The sequence below is a fragment of the Sphaerodactylus townsendi genome, linkage group LG01, assembly GCF_021028975.2.
Source record: "Sphaerodactylus townsendi isolate TG3544 linkage group LG01, MPM_Stown_v2.3, whole genome shotgun sequence".
Taxonomy (NCBI): Eukaryota; Metazoa; Chordata; class Lepidosauria; order Squamata; family Sphaerodactylidae; genus Sphaerodactylus; species Sphaerodactylus townsendi.
In genome coordinates, this window is record NC_059425.1 from 140,330,354 (window position 1) to 140,344,739 (window position 14,386).

General features: G+C 42.2%; 1 protein-coding gene across 8 annotated transcripts in view; it reads left to right on the forward strand.

The window, feature by feature from the left end:
* The window catches only part of COL12A1 (collagen type XII alpha 1 chain), a 151,074-nt gene that overhangs the window by 27,716 nt on the left and 108,972 nt on the right, over window positions 1–14,386 (forward strand). For 5 of the 8 annotated variants that reach the window (XM_048495759.1, XM_048495767.1, XM_048495750.1 and 2 more), the window contains exons 9-13: window positions 716–1,006; window positions 2,257–2,859; window positions 4,075–4,347; window positions 6,960–7,232; window positions 8,749–9,021. The exons of the other annotated variants lie outside the window; for them this stretch is intronic. In XM_048495759.1, the coding sequence (XP_048351716.1) occupies window positions 716–1,006; window positions 2,257–2,859; window positions 4,075–4,347; window positions 6,960–7,232; window positions 8,749–9,021 (1,713 nt within the window). The remainder of the gene's footprint in view (window positions 1–715; window positions 1,007–2,256; window positions 2,860–4,074; window positions 4,348–6,959; window positions 7,233–8,748; window positions 9,022–14,386) is intronic. 8 annotated transcript variants of the gene reach the window in all.

Consider the following 14,386-nt stretch of genomic DNA (forward strand, 5'->3'; position numbering starts at 1 on the left):
GTTGTATAAGCCCAGTAAAGGTATCTGAATCTGAGTTAAAAACATATACTTCTAGCTCTCTCTCTCTTTATATTATTATTATTATTATTATTGTTGTTGTTGTTGTTGTTGTTGTTGTTGTTATTTAATATACTTCCCAACCCCCGAAGGACTCTGGGCGGTGTACAGTAAAATCAGCAAACAGCAAAACAATATACAACAAAGTACAAATAATATAATCAGAAAAATATATTAAAATTCCTTAAAAACAGTAGAGCAATATAACTCGCCCCACATTTATAGATTTAAAGTGTATTACAGGGTGATGCACTGACTTATCTGGAAATTCCAGTAACTAAGGGACATCAGTAGTGTCCCAGTAACTTTTTGGTTATGCGGGCTAAGACATCAAATGAACATCTACAACAGTTAGGGCATAGTTTAACACTTTTATTTTGCATTGCTTATAGCATCACTATATCACTATAGCATCACTATAGCATGAACAAAACAGTAAACATAATTCTGGTGAGACATAGCAGCATCCTTTATTCAGATCACTGATGAGATGATGTCATGAGTTGGTATAGGATAGGCTGGCTAAAAATACCTCTGCCCAATATTGTTATTTATTTGATCCATTATTTAAGTACTGGTTATTTGATTTGGTTGGGGGAAGGGCAGAGATGCAACAGCAAAAGTCAGTCTGTCTACAATTCTGTTCTTAATTTTTCAGCTGTTGAACCTCCATCAAACCTTGTGGCTACACAAGTCTCATCAAGATCTATTCGAATCACTTGGTATCCATCTCCTAGTGAAATAACTGGCTACAAGGTGGAGTTCATTCCAATGATAGCTGGTGCCAAACAGCATTCATTGAGTGTAGGACCCCAAACAACAGCTTTTAATGTTAAAGACCTTTCTTCTGAAACAGAATACCAAATCCATCTGTATGCAATGAAGGGACTGACTGCCAGTGAACCAGTGACTATAATGGAAAAAACACAGCCAGTAAAAGTTCAAGTGGGTAAGTCACTGACAGGTGAAATTAATGTGCACAGTGCTAGTTGAATTATACAAAAGCAACATGTTATTGAGAACAGACAATTCAAGCAATAGGCAAAAAAGTTTAGGGGTTTCTTACTTTTTGTTTGCAGTTATATGTTTTAGAAAAGTGAATAAACCAGCTTTGGACTTTTTGATGCTTTATATGCTAAAATATGTACTGCAGTCCAAAAGTATTGTCCTGATCTCCCTGAAAGAAGCAGGGTTGGATCCAAACTTGTGATTGTGTAGGCAGAAACTACTTCTACTTGCCAGAAGGGGATATGCCATTACAGGGTCCATTTTGCAGTTTCCCCCTGTATTCCATGTCCAATACTATCTCCTGATCCTCGGGAGTGACTTTCTTGGGAGCGTGGGGGCTGTAGCAAGAAGGGGAGTACAACAAAATCTTAGTTAGTACATTTCTATATTCTGTCTTTCCTCACAAAGTCAGAAAATAGCTTCATGGGGTTTCCCCCTCCTCAGGGGCATAATGCCCATTGGGCAAAGTGGGCAGTTGCCCAGGGTGCCCCCTTGTGGCGGGCGCCAAAATGCAGGGTTCATTTGTGGGGTTTTTGTATTTTAGTGGGTTTTCCGTTTTTTGCCTGCAGGGGGCGCACTTGGGGTCATGTGACCTCCCATATCCCTCTGGCAGATACACCCCTGCATCCACTACAGTCTTATGAAACTAAAAGCTTCTAAACATAGCTGATATACCACAACTGAATAAAAATGGTTTTTGCTACTGATAATCCAATTGTTTCAGCTAGAAGAGGAACATTTAGTAGTTTGGAAGTGAGAGCATTTGATCTGCTATTTAAAAAATTCAAAAAATGCCTTTTAGTAGGATATGTTTTGTAGATATGGTGCAGTATCGGGTCTAAGAGCCTGACTATCCAATCCTAAGTAGTTATGTTCTTCTAAGTCCATTTTGCTCACAAGGGTACAACTCTGCATAGGATAGCATTATGAGCTATGAATTTCAGCATCAACAGTTCAGATCTCTCCTGTGCCATGAATGTGATAACCAAACCACTTTATATGGCTTAAGGATCCTTTTTGGGTAGAAAAGCAGAGAAAATTATACGTATATATGTGGGTGTATATGTGTGATATGTATATTAAATTCAACCCATCCCTGCACCTCACCCTTGTATTAATAATGAAGATACAAAATACTTTCAGCATCTTACTGTATGAATGCTAAATATTATTATTTCTTCCTTTTTACAGAATGTTCACGTGGTGTGGATGTAAAAGCTGACATAGTTCTTTTGGTTGATGGCTCCTACAGCATTGGCATTGCCAATTTTGTTAAAGTAAGAGCGTTTTTGGAAGTGTTAGTGAAAAGTTTTGAGATCTCGCCTGAAAAAGTCCAAATCAGCCTTGTCCAATATAGCAGGGACCCTTATACGGAATTCGCATTGAACAAATTCAACAGAATTGAAGATATAATCCACGCTATTAACACGTTTCCCTATAGAGGTGGATCTACAAATACTGGCAAAGCGATGACTTACGTGAGGGAGAAAGTTTTTGTTACCAGCAGAGGTGCAAGGCCAAATGTCCCAAGGGTCATGATCCTCATTACTGATGGGAAATCATCAGATGCCTTTAAAGATCCTGCAGTAAAGCTGAGGAAATCAGACGTAGAAATATTTGCTGTTGGTGTTAAGGATGCAGTTCGGTCAGAGTTGGAAGCAATTGCTACACCTCCTGCAGAAACTCATGTGTACGAAGTAGAGGATTTTGATGCTTTTCAAAGAATCTCTCTTCAACTGACACAGTCTGTCTGCTTAAGAATTGAACAGGAACTTCGAGAAATTAAGAAGAAATGTAAGTAGCCTTTCTCATGTAGAAATGTATAGCAAAAACTTCTTGTGAAAGGATATAGGCCAAATTTTACTTGCTACAGTAAATAATACAATTCATAGAATAATTGCACAGGAAAGGAAGAAAGTGGGTTTTTATTGTTTTAATTTAAACTAAAGTAATAGCATATTATAGATTGTAATTTCTTAGTCTGTAACATCTTTGATGACATGAATGGCAAATGAAGTTTTATTAAATAAATAGGTTTCAGCAATGAATACAATTAACCCAGTTTTTATTTTTTCACATTGTAACTTCCAGTTTTACAGTTGATGGGGTAACTTCCATCTCATTGTTGAAAGTTATGGTATAAAGAGCACAACTGAAAAAGTCAAGTGTTGCTTAATCTTTTCGTTTCAACACAGAGATTCAAATGTGTCCTTAATTCTACTCTTGAATACAATAGGCATTAGGAGTGCTTAACTTTGACTGGATTGGGAAGCATATTATCTGGATCTTGACCTTTGTCAGTGATGGTTCAGCAGAGGTGTAGCTCCAAGGGGGCGGGGTGTGTGTGACGCACCAGGTGCACGCCCCTGTGGGGGCGTGGCAAGGGCGTTCTGGGGGCATTCTGGAGCAGGACAGGGTGGAGGATGCATCAGTTCACTGGGCGCTTTTCTGCCTTGCTATGGCTCTGTGGTTCAGGATGAGAACTCTTCTAATGACCACTTAATGGCACTGGTTTTTGAAAATTCTTACTGTCTTAACCATACCAGACGAACAAAACAATGAGTATACAAAAGTGCTTGTGATTGTTTGCATGACATATCTACAGTGCCTCCCTTCTGGCCCCATTCTTGTGAATGGATGGAATATAAAAGTTGTGTCCATCCTTTAATCCTGCACCATTTCCTAGTGACAGAAGAGCTACCTAGGTGGAAATGTGGATGTAATATTGACGTTGTTCAAACTTCATGGAGAATATGCAACAGTATTTCCAACTTGACTACTTAACTTTAGTTTTTAAAGCTGATAGAATTGTCACTTTTTAATGAAATACGAGAGAGATGGAAATACTTATGATTATTAGTGTTTGTCGTATATTGATTTACATTTATGCATTCACATGATAAACAAGAAGCATACAGAAACTATTTATTTTTGTGTGCACCTCTAGAATTTAGAGAAGTTTTATCAAAGCTAGCTTTACTCATTACATTTTTTTAAATTTTTCAACAGCTTACTTGCCTGCAAGGAATCTGGAGTTTTCAGAGGTTACCTCTAACAGTTTCAAAGTCAACTGGTCTCCAGCAGGAGCTGGTGTTTTGTCCTACCTTGTTAAGTATAAAGTAGCTATTGGTGAAGAGGAATTCTTTGTTTCTGTACCAGCTCCAGTTACTACTACAGTACTTACTAATTTACTCCCCAAAACCACATACACTGTCAGTGTTATTGCAGAATATGAAGATGGAGATGGTCCTTCCTTGGATGGGGAAGAAACAACTTTAGAAGGTATAGTCTCTGTGATTGTGCTGTTGTTCATTTCTGAAAACTAACAAAGGCTCAGTGTGTGTGTGGTGGGGGGGGCATTTCCAGATTTGGGTGATTGTGATAGTACCAGATTAATCAGATTCATGTAGTGTTCAAATCAAAGGCGTACCGGGGGTAAATGGTGCCTGGAGACAATTTTGTCTCTGGACGCCCCCCCAGGCTCCACCCTCCCTCACTGCTGCCAGGTGCCCTCGACCCTGCCCATGTTGATGACACATGGGCAGGGGCGAGGACGCTCGAAGACACTGGCCTCGTAAGCTCCAAGCGCCCTCGACCCCGCCCATGTCATCATGGACTCTTCCCTCCCACTCCCCCCTGCCAGCTGGACTCTGAGCTGGTAGCCAGCAGTCCCTTCTGACCTCCCCTCTAGGCAGACCAGAAGAGACTGCAGTCCCTGGCCTCGGAGTCCTGCTTTTATTATTATTATTTATTCAATTTAATAGACCGCCCTACCCCTTCCTGCTCCCCAAGCCCCACCCCTGACCTCAGTGCTTATAAAAGCAGGTCTCTGAGGCCGGGGACTGCAGTCTCTTCTGGCCTGCCAGGAGGGGAGGTCAGAAGGGACAGCAGGCAGCCGGCTGGGAGTCCAGCTGGCAGGGGGGGGGAAGTGAGGGGGGAGGCAGGGCACCCTACCTTTGCCCATATCCATGGTGACATAGGTTGAGGGCGCTCCAAGGCAGCAGGAAGTCCTGCTGTCTAATTGTTTTTGCATGTCCCTGCCCATGTGTCATTGACATGGGCGGGGTCAGGGGTGTTTGGAGACACTGAGGCAGCAGGAAGTCCTGATGCCCCATGATCTTCAAGCGACCCTGACCCCACTGATTTGTCATCAACATGGCGGGGTCAAGGGCGTGTGAAACCGACGAGGCAGCAGGACCCTCCCATTCCCTCCCCTCCCTTGCATGCCACCCCTCCCTCCCTCCCTCCCTCCCTCCCTCCCACACTCACTCACTCCCCTCCCCCTCCACTAGGGTGGGTGGGCCAGGTCCAGATGCTGGGCCCCCTCCCTCCCCTTGCATGCCACCCCACCCCCTCCCCTCCCTTTTTTGCGCCCCCCACGTGCGCCGAGTTTGCACCCCCCATGTGACCAGAAGAGTGATGCCCAGGAGCGAGGGGTACCCCTTGTCCCTAGATAGATATGCCACTGGTTCAAAAAATAGTAGTCCTTAGATAATTACACATTAGACATCCAAACAGATGATGATGCCAAAAAAAAGGTACTAATTGTTTCTGTTGTCCTTTGGATAAGATTGAAAAGCAAGATTGCCAAGTTGATATTTTGTCTATATTTTGTGTTAGTGCAATTACGTAGGTATAGACTTTTTATGGGGGGGTTCAGGGGGCAAGGCCATGCCCCCACCTGCCCCTGGGGGCATGGCCACACATCCCCAAGCAACGCCCCTGGCCTCAGTGCTTATAAAAGCAGCTCTCGAGGCAAGGGATGGCAGACTCCCTTGCTCTGCTTCCCCCGCCCCCCACTGGCTGGGCTCCCAGCTGGCAGCCGGCAGTCCCTTCTCCCTCCCCTCCAGGCAGAGGGAGAGAAAGGGAAAATGGAGCCCGGTGCAAAATCTGAGGTTTCCACACACACACACACCCATGGGCGGCTGCTGTGATGCTGGAATCCACCCCCAAACAGCATCACTTTCAATAGTGTTTAAATTAGGGAGCCGAGATTCTCCTTTTAAATCTGTCTTAAAGGGAGAATCTGAGGTCCCCAGTTAAAACAACATTGAAAGTGATTATCCCCCAACCTGAAACAGCATCACTTTCAATGTTTCATCTGGGGACCTCAGATTCTCCCTTTAAATCCATGCCGGAGGGGGTGGATTTAAAAAGAGAATCTGGGGAAATTTGGGGGGTGCCTGCTGTCAGGGGTACAATAAGATAGCAGCACCAAACTTTCAGGGTATCTTTAGGAGACTCTCCTGATGATACCACCCAGATTTGGTGAAGTTTGGTTCAGGAGGTCCAAAGTTATGGACCTTCAAATGTGTAGCCCCCATCTTCTATTAGATCCCATTGGAAACAATGGAGGATGGGAGTCTATAACTTTGGACCCCCTAAATCAACCTTCACCAAACACAGCAATGCAAATGTATATTAAATATATTAAAAATCTCATTCACTTGGCCTCTTGTCTCTAAGCCCTAGTTATTTTGGCTGTTCTTTATTTAGCATCCCCTAAGTTATGTTACATTCAAAGTTGGAAGTGCTCCTACTGTAAACAAGCATATATTGGCAGAGCACAAAAGGATTTTTTACTTTAAAAATAGTACCCTCATTCCAGTTCATGTAACCTTTTTTAATATATCAAAAAATTCTGTCTTTGTATTCTGCAATACTTTGGTTAGAAAGTTTTTTTCTTCTTATCACCTGATATAGGTTTTAAGAATGCAGGTGAAGTCTTATACTTCTGAAAACTGCTCTCAATCTCTCACAGTCTGTAGTGCTATGTAAGGTTTAGGAGACCCATTTTCAACTGAGGAGTATAAAATCACAAATGTTTTCACTAGTAAATGAACTGGCAAAAATGAAATGGCTTTCATTTTTAATTCATGTTATTTCTTTTGTAGTTCGGGGATCGCCACGAAATTTGAGAGTGACAGATGAAACAACAGACAGTTTTAAGGTTGGATGGACACAAGCTCCAGGGAATGTTCTCAGGTACAGACTAGCTTATAGACCTGTTACTGGTGGAGAAAGAAAACAAGTAACTGTCTCTGCGAAGGAAAGAGCAACTACGCTACAGAATCTGCAGCCAGATACAAGATATGAAGTCTCTGTTACTGCTGAGTACCAATCTGGTCCTGGAAATCCACTTAATGGATATGGAAAAACTGAAGAAGGTATGCATTAACATGTTTAGTGTTTCTACCCTTCTCTCTCCTCCCATAATAATAGCATTCATAGACATGCTGAATCAGGCCAGTACCTAAAGGCCAACCCGTTTCTGTGAATGGCCAGAAAACAAGGTTTAGCCATTAGGTCCTTCCCCCTAGTTTGTCTTCTAGTGCTGATATTCAGAGTTACTGCCTCTGCTTGAGGAGGTTCTCCCTAGTCATCATGGCTATTCACAGAATTGATGTATCTACTTACCACGAATTTGTCTAATTCCCTTTTAAAGCGAGCTGTATTAGATAGCTGTTAGCCATGCTAACTAAAATTTAAGGACAGTAGATTCAGGACCCACAAAAAAAGTACTTCCCTGATTATCTTGTGTAATGTGCAGTGACAGAATGCAGGGATGGATACTAAAATGGGTTGTCTTTAGAAGAGGACAGATTAATGGGGGATAAGTTTATCAATAGCCACCAGCCAACAGTGATAAATTGCATCAGAGGCAGTAATCTTATGAATATCAAGGTGGGTAGGTAGCAACGAAGAATTGCCTTGGCCTCTGTATCCTCCACTTCCAGGTGCATCTGTTTGATCTCTGTGTGGCCTGAGTCTGTTCCATAATGGTTATGTACTTAATGAGCAACAGAGAAGATATTGAAATGGCCTCTTTGCATATAGAATACTGGTAAACACGTTGCCGCTATGTTTTAATATATTGGGAAATTGGCAAAATAACTGACTTCCTGTTGCATGTATCAGTGTGATACAGGGATTTGCAAATGAATTCCCACAGCAGGCATTTACATGCCAAAATTTCAGTGTATTAACTGTCCTTAAGTTAACTGTATACGGAAAAAGTAAAAATATGTCTAGTTATTCTTGGTGGTGGAAAATGCAGTCAAGTCACTGCCAGTTAATGCCAGCACTGTAGAATTTTCAAGGCAAGAGAAGTTCAGAGGCAGTTTGCTTTTATCTGCCTCTGCATAGCAACCTTGGAATTCCTTGGAGCCTCCCACCCAAATAATAACCACAGCGAACCTTGCTTAGTTTTGGAGATCTGACAGGATTGCGCTAGCCTGGGTCATCTGTGTCGGTGTGTGCATGCGCACTTAAAGTGCCCACGACTTTCAGCTGGTGATCCCTTGGGGTTATCAGGGCAAGAGGGGTCACCCTTACCACTATAATAATTTTCCACCCGCACTCCTCTGGAGGGAAACTGATTTGCCGATGTAGTGCACTGGATCAAAGGAAGCCATATGTCTTAAATGTAATTCCAAAAGCTGCCTCCCCACCACCAATCTACCAGTTGTTCCTCATTGTTTCAGCTTACAAAGCCGTATCCAGCATCTGGACTACATGCAGGAGCACTGTTAATGAGTGTTGCATTTTTAAAAATTGCTGATTACATTTGTAATGCTGAACGCTCATTGTTTATATACAGATTAAATTGCAGATATTTTTGCAGAAATCTTAAAAATATCAAATTCTCTCAAGTAATGCTTCTGTATATCTTACTATAAACAGTTCTAGGAAGACCAAGAAACTTGAAAGTTTCTGATCCTACAATATCCTCAATGAAATTATCTTGGAGTTCAGCACCTGGCAAAGTACAGCGGTATCTTGTAACATATACTCCAGTGGCAGGAGGTGAAACTCAAGAGGTAACCCTAAGGGGAGACACCACCACCACAGTACTCAGGGGCTTGGAACCTGGAACCAGATATGCCTTGACTGTGACTGCCTTATATGCTTCTGGAGCAGGAGATGCTCTTTCGGGACAAGGAGACACTCTTGAAGGTAGGAACATGTTGACTTCAAAATTAATGTTGCATTTACTCAAGATATTTTGGTGAATATTTTCCCTGCACCTGTGTGGCAGCCAACAATTAAACTTCATAGTAGAAAAATGTTTAATGGCTAATTTCTGTAAACTTGAATGAAAGAACTGGAAGGAGAAACTCAGTACGTTCTTTTGAAAACTCTTGTAGTGATTTCTTGGATCGCGTCACTGGGAGGTCGTTTTGTGTGTCAGAATGGTTCTGCAAGTCACCATTGAGGTTGGTGCCTTGTAGATTGCTTGGAACATGATTCTGGTTTTGTGCGTGAGGACCTCTGTGACTAACTATGATATTGGGAGGAAATAAGAGGCAGAAACCTTTGCAAAAAGGGCCACGCAGGCACAGAAATGTGAGGTGAGGTGAGGACCTCAATGCAGGGTAGTAGCTAGGCAGCTGGCAGGTTCGTCAGAGGCAGCACTCTGTTGGCTTGAAATTAGTTGATCGGTAAAATATCTATTTTGTATGCATAAGGAACTAGATTCAATTACTGCATGTTTATTGCCTGTCTGGCATCTCCAGTTGCTGTTTTTTTTAAGGGAGCTTATGCAGCAGCCAGATATCAGGCAATGTAGGTAACACTGGACTAGATGGACCAAATTTGACTCCTTATAAAATGGTTTCATATGTTTTTTATTTAAAGTTTGGTCAAATAGAGATTGAGGACTCTCCACCTGAAACCGTGTTCTGTGTTGCCCAGGGCAGGGGAAGCCACATAGTTCTGCTCTACCTGCTATTTGTTATATAAAGAAGTCAATATTATTGTTTTAGTGCAGTTGTTTACTCTGGTTTCTTTGCATTGACAATAGGGAAACAGAGTTATGATATTGCATGTACATGAGACATTTACCACATCTGCCAAAGTGTGTAGAGGAGGAGGAGGAGGACTGGGCCCTCCTATCACTGTCTTTCCTTCGTTTTCCCCACTGATGTACAATTCATGAGGCCTGCAAAAATAAGGATAGAAAATGTTGATTTAAAAGGGGGTTGGATTCTCAGCTTCTTGCTAGCACAGCTAGATGGTGTTTTCTGGGCACAGGAAACTCCCACTAATTTATTTAAATAAGCACTGTCTTATTATTCTGGTGTTTCTTTATTTGGTAAATGTGATGGGAACAAACTGTTCCACAAGTGATACCTTAATTTGAAGGATTCTGCGTCTGACTTTTATTGTGATAAAGCTTTTTAAACTGAGCAGTTCATATTCCAGTTACCTCAATTTGAATTTTACAGCATGTATGTGATCAAGGGCCATCACTCACATAAATATTTATTGTGATGGTTTATCTGTTATCAAAATGACCAATCACTTGGAAATCCATTCTGAGTGGCTGAGAAGAGGTATCCTGCAATTTCCATGCACAGTTTATAAAATGTTCATCCTCTTGACTGTGTTTATTCTTGAGCTGGATAAGAAAGCATAGCAAGTATATTGTAGCTGACTTTCAGGGGTTCTTGAAATTTTTTGATTTTATGAGGCAAGTCTAGCAGAATGCTGACTATATAGTGAAAAGATTAAACGTATTTCCAAAGGAGAGAAGGCAGAGTTTTGAACTTGTCATGATTACAGTTAGTGCAGAAATGAGGCAGCTTTTCTTTCCAGCTTCCTGAATACTGTTAGAACAAGCTGTTTTTGGGGGTGTGATGAAAGAACTGTAGGAGCATTGTGTTTAATAGAAGAAAGTAATAAGATGGACTTGAATGAACAAGAGAAGGAAGGCAGAAAATGCTTTGAGAATATAAGCAAGAATGGAGTGCATTGTCCCAAAGGCCCAACTGTTTTACCCCTGCTCATGGGAAATTATTTGTGAATAGTATGGATGAAATTAATGGCATAGAATTCCAGCAAGTTCCCACATTATATGTAAGAGGGCCAAAGCCTGCAGGCTTACTATTTGCGTGAAGAGAAAAGTGGCCCTTCTCTGTATTTCTGATCACAGGTGATTATTCTGTAAGAACACCTGTATCTTTAGTTAGGAAAACCACAATCAATATTGGTTTAAAATAATCAGTGGCTTTTTGGCCAATACAATCTTACCTACATTCAAGGAATGGCATTTGGACTATGCCTTGAATAACTTCACCTTGAAGCTGTAGTAAGGCAACAAAACCCTGTCAAAAGAAACAGAAACACTTTGGCACCTTTGCACGGGGTTCTGCAGGGTTTTGAAATTAACACCAGCTTTATCTGCATTATAGCCTATGGGAAATTTTTATGGGTTCGGGGTGGTGGTGGTGGTGTTTTTGTAGGGTAAATTTGCATCATGGTTGCAGGTGACTTTCCTTAGAAGAACCTCCAAGTTTGACCCTCCGGCCCAATTTTTACCAAATGTTGGGGTTTTTCTATCAGCTCTAGTAAGAAAAAACAACAGTAACCTCCTCCCAGAGCTCTAGAAAGATTTCCCACAGACTGAGCTACATTTTTTTGAATCCTGTAAAAAAATCATACTAGTATGGGAATTTAGAAATTTTCAGGAATCCTGAGCATTTTCAGCTTCAATATAACTGAATTTGTTTCCCCCCCCCCTTGATTTCTTTCATACCCCTAGTAATTTGTGTTGGGTGGTAGGCTGCAGTACCTCTCCTCTTGAAGGTGAGACAAGGAATCTATAATGCTGTTATCTGTCTCTGTGATATGCTGTGCAGAGAATGTAATGTTAGCTGACAAACAAACCTGAACAAACCTGTTCATCAAATGAATGAATCTTTCTGAGCATGATGGTTATTTGTTGATGGTCCAGACCACTGACTGGTTGGTGCCCCCAAACCTTACCCTCCTATCCCTAAGGCACTCTTGCCATGGAAAACAGCCACAATATTGGGAATAGGTCCAGGAAGGTGAGGTTATGCATTGTATCCAACCCTACTCAGTATGATGGCCATGGACGAGCACACCAGTGTTTGTCAAAATAGATGCCGAAGACCAAGCCGCCCTGTGTTGGACTGGACCTGCCACAGAGAAACACCATTTAAATTATCCAGGAAGGAAAGCCAAGTTCCCAATTTTCCTTCAAAGCCTTAGCCACCTTGATAAAGGCCGTTTCCCCACTCACCTTTTGTTGCGCACTACTCTCGTCAAATAATCTGGGGGCCTGCTGCATTCCCCACTTCCTCAGCGGCAACAACGCAGCAACCCCGATTCTGCCACTCTCCTTCCTCTTCAGCACGCATCTTTTAAGGTGCTGGATGGTCCAGCACCTTTCTGAAAACCCCGTGCCGAGTGCGGGGGCGTGCAGAGGAGTGGGGAAGCCCGGGGGTGACTCCGGGTTTAAGTTTCCCGCTGTTGGTGATGACGTAGAGCCATCTGTCCAATTAGGCAACAGCGGGGTGTGTGCCTGGGTTTTCTTTTTTATTTTTAATTCTAAAAATCCACATCTCCACGTTGTATTGAGTGCTCAAATAGTGGTTTTGAGTGCTCAAAATGGTGCTCACAGCGGAAGATTCCTTGGCAAAGCGTGGAGATGTGGATTCATCCTTTAGAACATTGAAATAAAATCCCTCCCCAGAGAAGCACAGCAGCCAATCAGGACAGCCCCTGAGTGGATCGTGGGGAGTCCTGCATAGAGGCTGCGTGGCTGCGTGGCTGCAGCATTCATTTGAACAAGGGGGCGGAAGCTATGGAAGCTGTTTTAGTACGCACTTCAAGTGAACAAGAAGGTGGGAAGTGAGATTCTTGAGGTTCAGCAGCTTGTCCCTAGGGCGGTGGGAGATACCGGTTACTAAGACCAATTGAATCATCTTATAAACTAGCTTGGTGGCAGTGTACTCCATTTTTTTATGGGCCAGAGACTCCTCCAATTCAGCTGCAAGTAAGTAGAATATGGCCAAGTGTCTGGTTTAAGCATTTGCTCCCTCCTGGGGCAACAAACAAGAAATCATCAAAGTAATAGGTCATGCTAGGGCTCCCTGTCCTGTCCGTTCCCATTCAAGGAATGTTCTAAATGTCTTGAATGCTGCACAGGGCACAGAACGTGCCATAGGCATAGCCTTATTAATATACCAGGAACTTGTGAATTTAAAGCAAAGCAGGCTTGAGAGTGCATGGAAGATTACTGCCGTAAGACTAATTGTACATCACTGTTTGCCATATGGGTGACTGGACCACAAGATGTGGCCAGGCAGACAGCCAGATGAAACAAAGCATATTTTGCTGTGCAAGATTCTAGGAGTTGCCCTCACTGACATAGGAGTATTTGGGGTAGGACGAGTGATGTATCAGGCAGAATTCTCCTGAGGATTTTTTGTGCACCACTCCTAGAGGGGAAACACAATTTGGGGGTGACTTTTAATGAGGCTGCCACACAGCCTGTGGCACACTTTCCCCCCCTATTTTGGTGGTCACCATCTCAGGCATATCCCTAGCAGATTTTAAGTTGCCTGAGTACATGGGAAGGCAGAAGTCAACAAAAGATATCTGGAAGCCGCCGGTGAAACCTTCCTGGATGTATGTGGCCAGGCAGTATGGCCTATCCCCAGCAGATAGACCTGATGGAAAACCCTCTGAAGAGAAACCAGTGTGTGTCAATAAAGGTTATTTAATTTGATTTAAAAACCCACTCAGCCCAGTACTCTGGCCAGGATCCACCCCCAGCCACGCCAGGCCACATCTGGTTTTCCAAGTTAGAGGAAAACTGCAATTTCTGGTCTTTGCTGTCCGGCGAACAGTTGAAATTCCCAGAGAACTCCTGCCACACCTGATTAGTAACCTTGCTAATCACACATACACTTGTACCCCACTTTATTACACATTTGCTTCATAATGTGGGGAATCATGTTCTTCATTTTTTTACTAGTCTTCCCTGATCGTATTGAAATTTCATGTGCCAAATCAAAAATATTCCAATTTGTGGCCATTGATAAGTATTACAAAGTTTAAAACTGCTAATATTTAAGAGATTGATTTAATTTAGGGGTGGACTATATTCAGCCTTGCATGATTCAGCTTTTTTTAATGGAATCATGATGCACTACCAATGCTATTTTTAATGTTTTCATTTTTATAATTTTTAAACAAACATGTTGGAGGCACATATAGACTATTACTTGTTTTGTATTTGCAGTAGAACTCTATTTTTTCCTTCTTCCTTCCAGAAAGTCAATGTTGAAATCTGAGAACAGTACTATTTTACTTCTGCATGCCTGCTTATCATTTTATAAAGGATGCTGACAAGACAATGCTTAAGATCATGATCTGAGATGTTTGCTTTCCCTCTTCACCACCTTTTAATTATTGTAATAGCTAGCCTCACTAAGAATTCTGAAGACTTCAGAATATTGCACACTGATTTATGTTATGTTGGTCCTAATAGAATGCATTATGCAGCTTG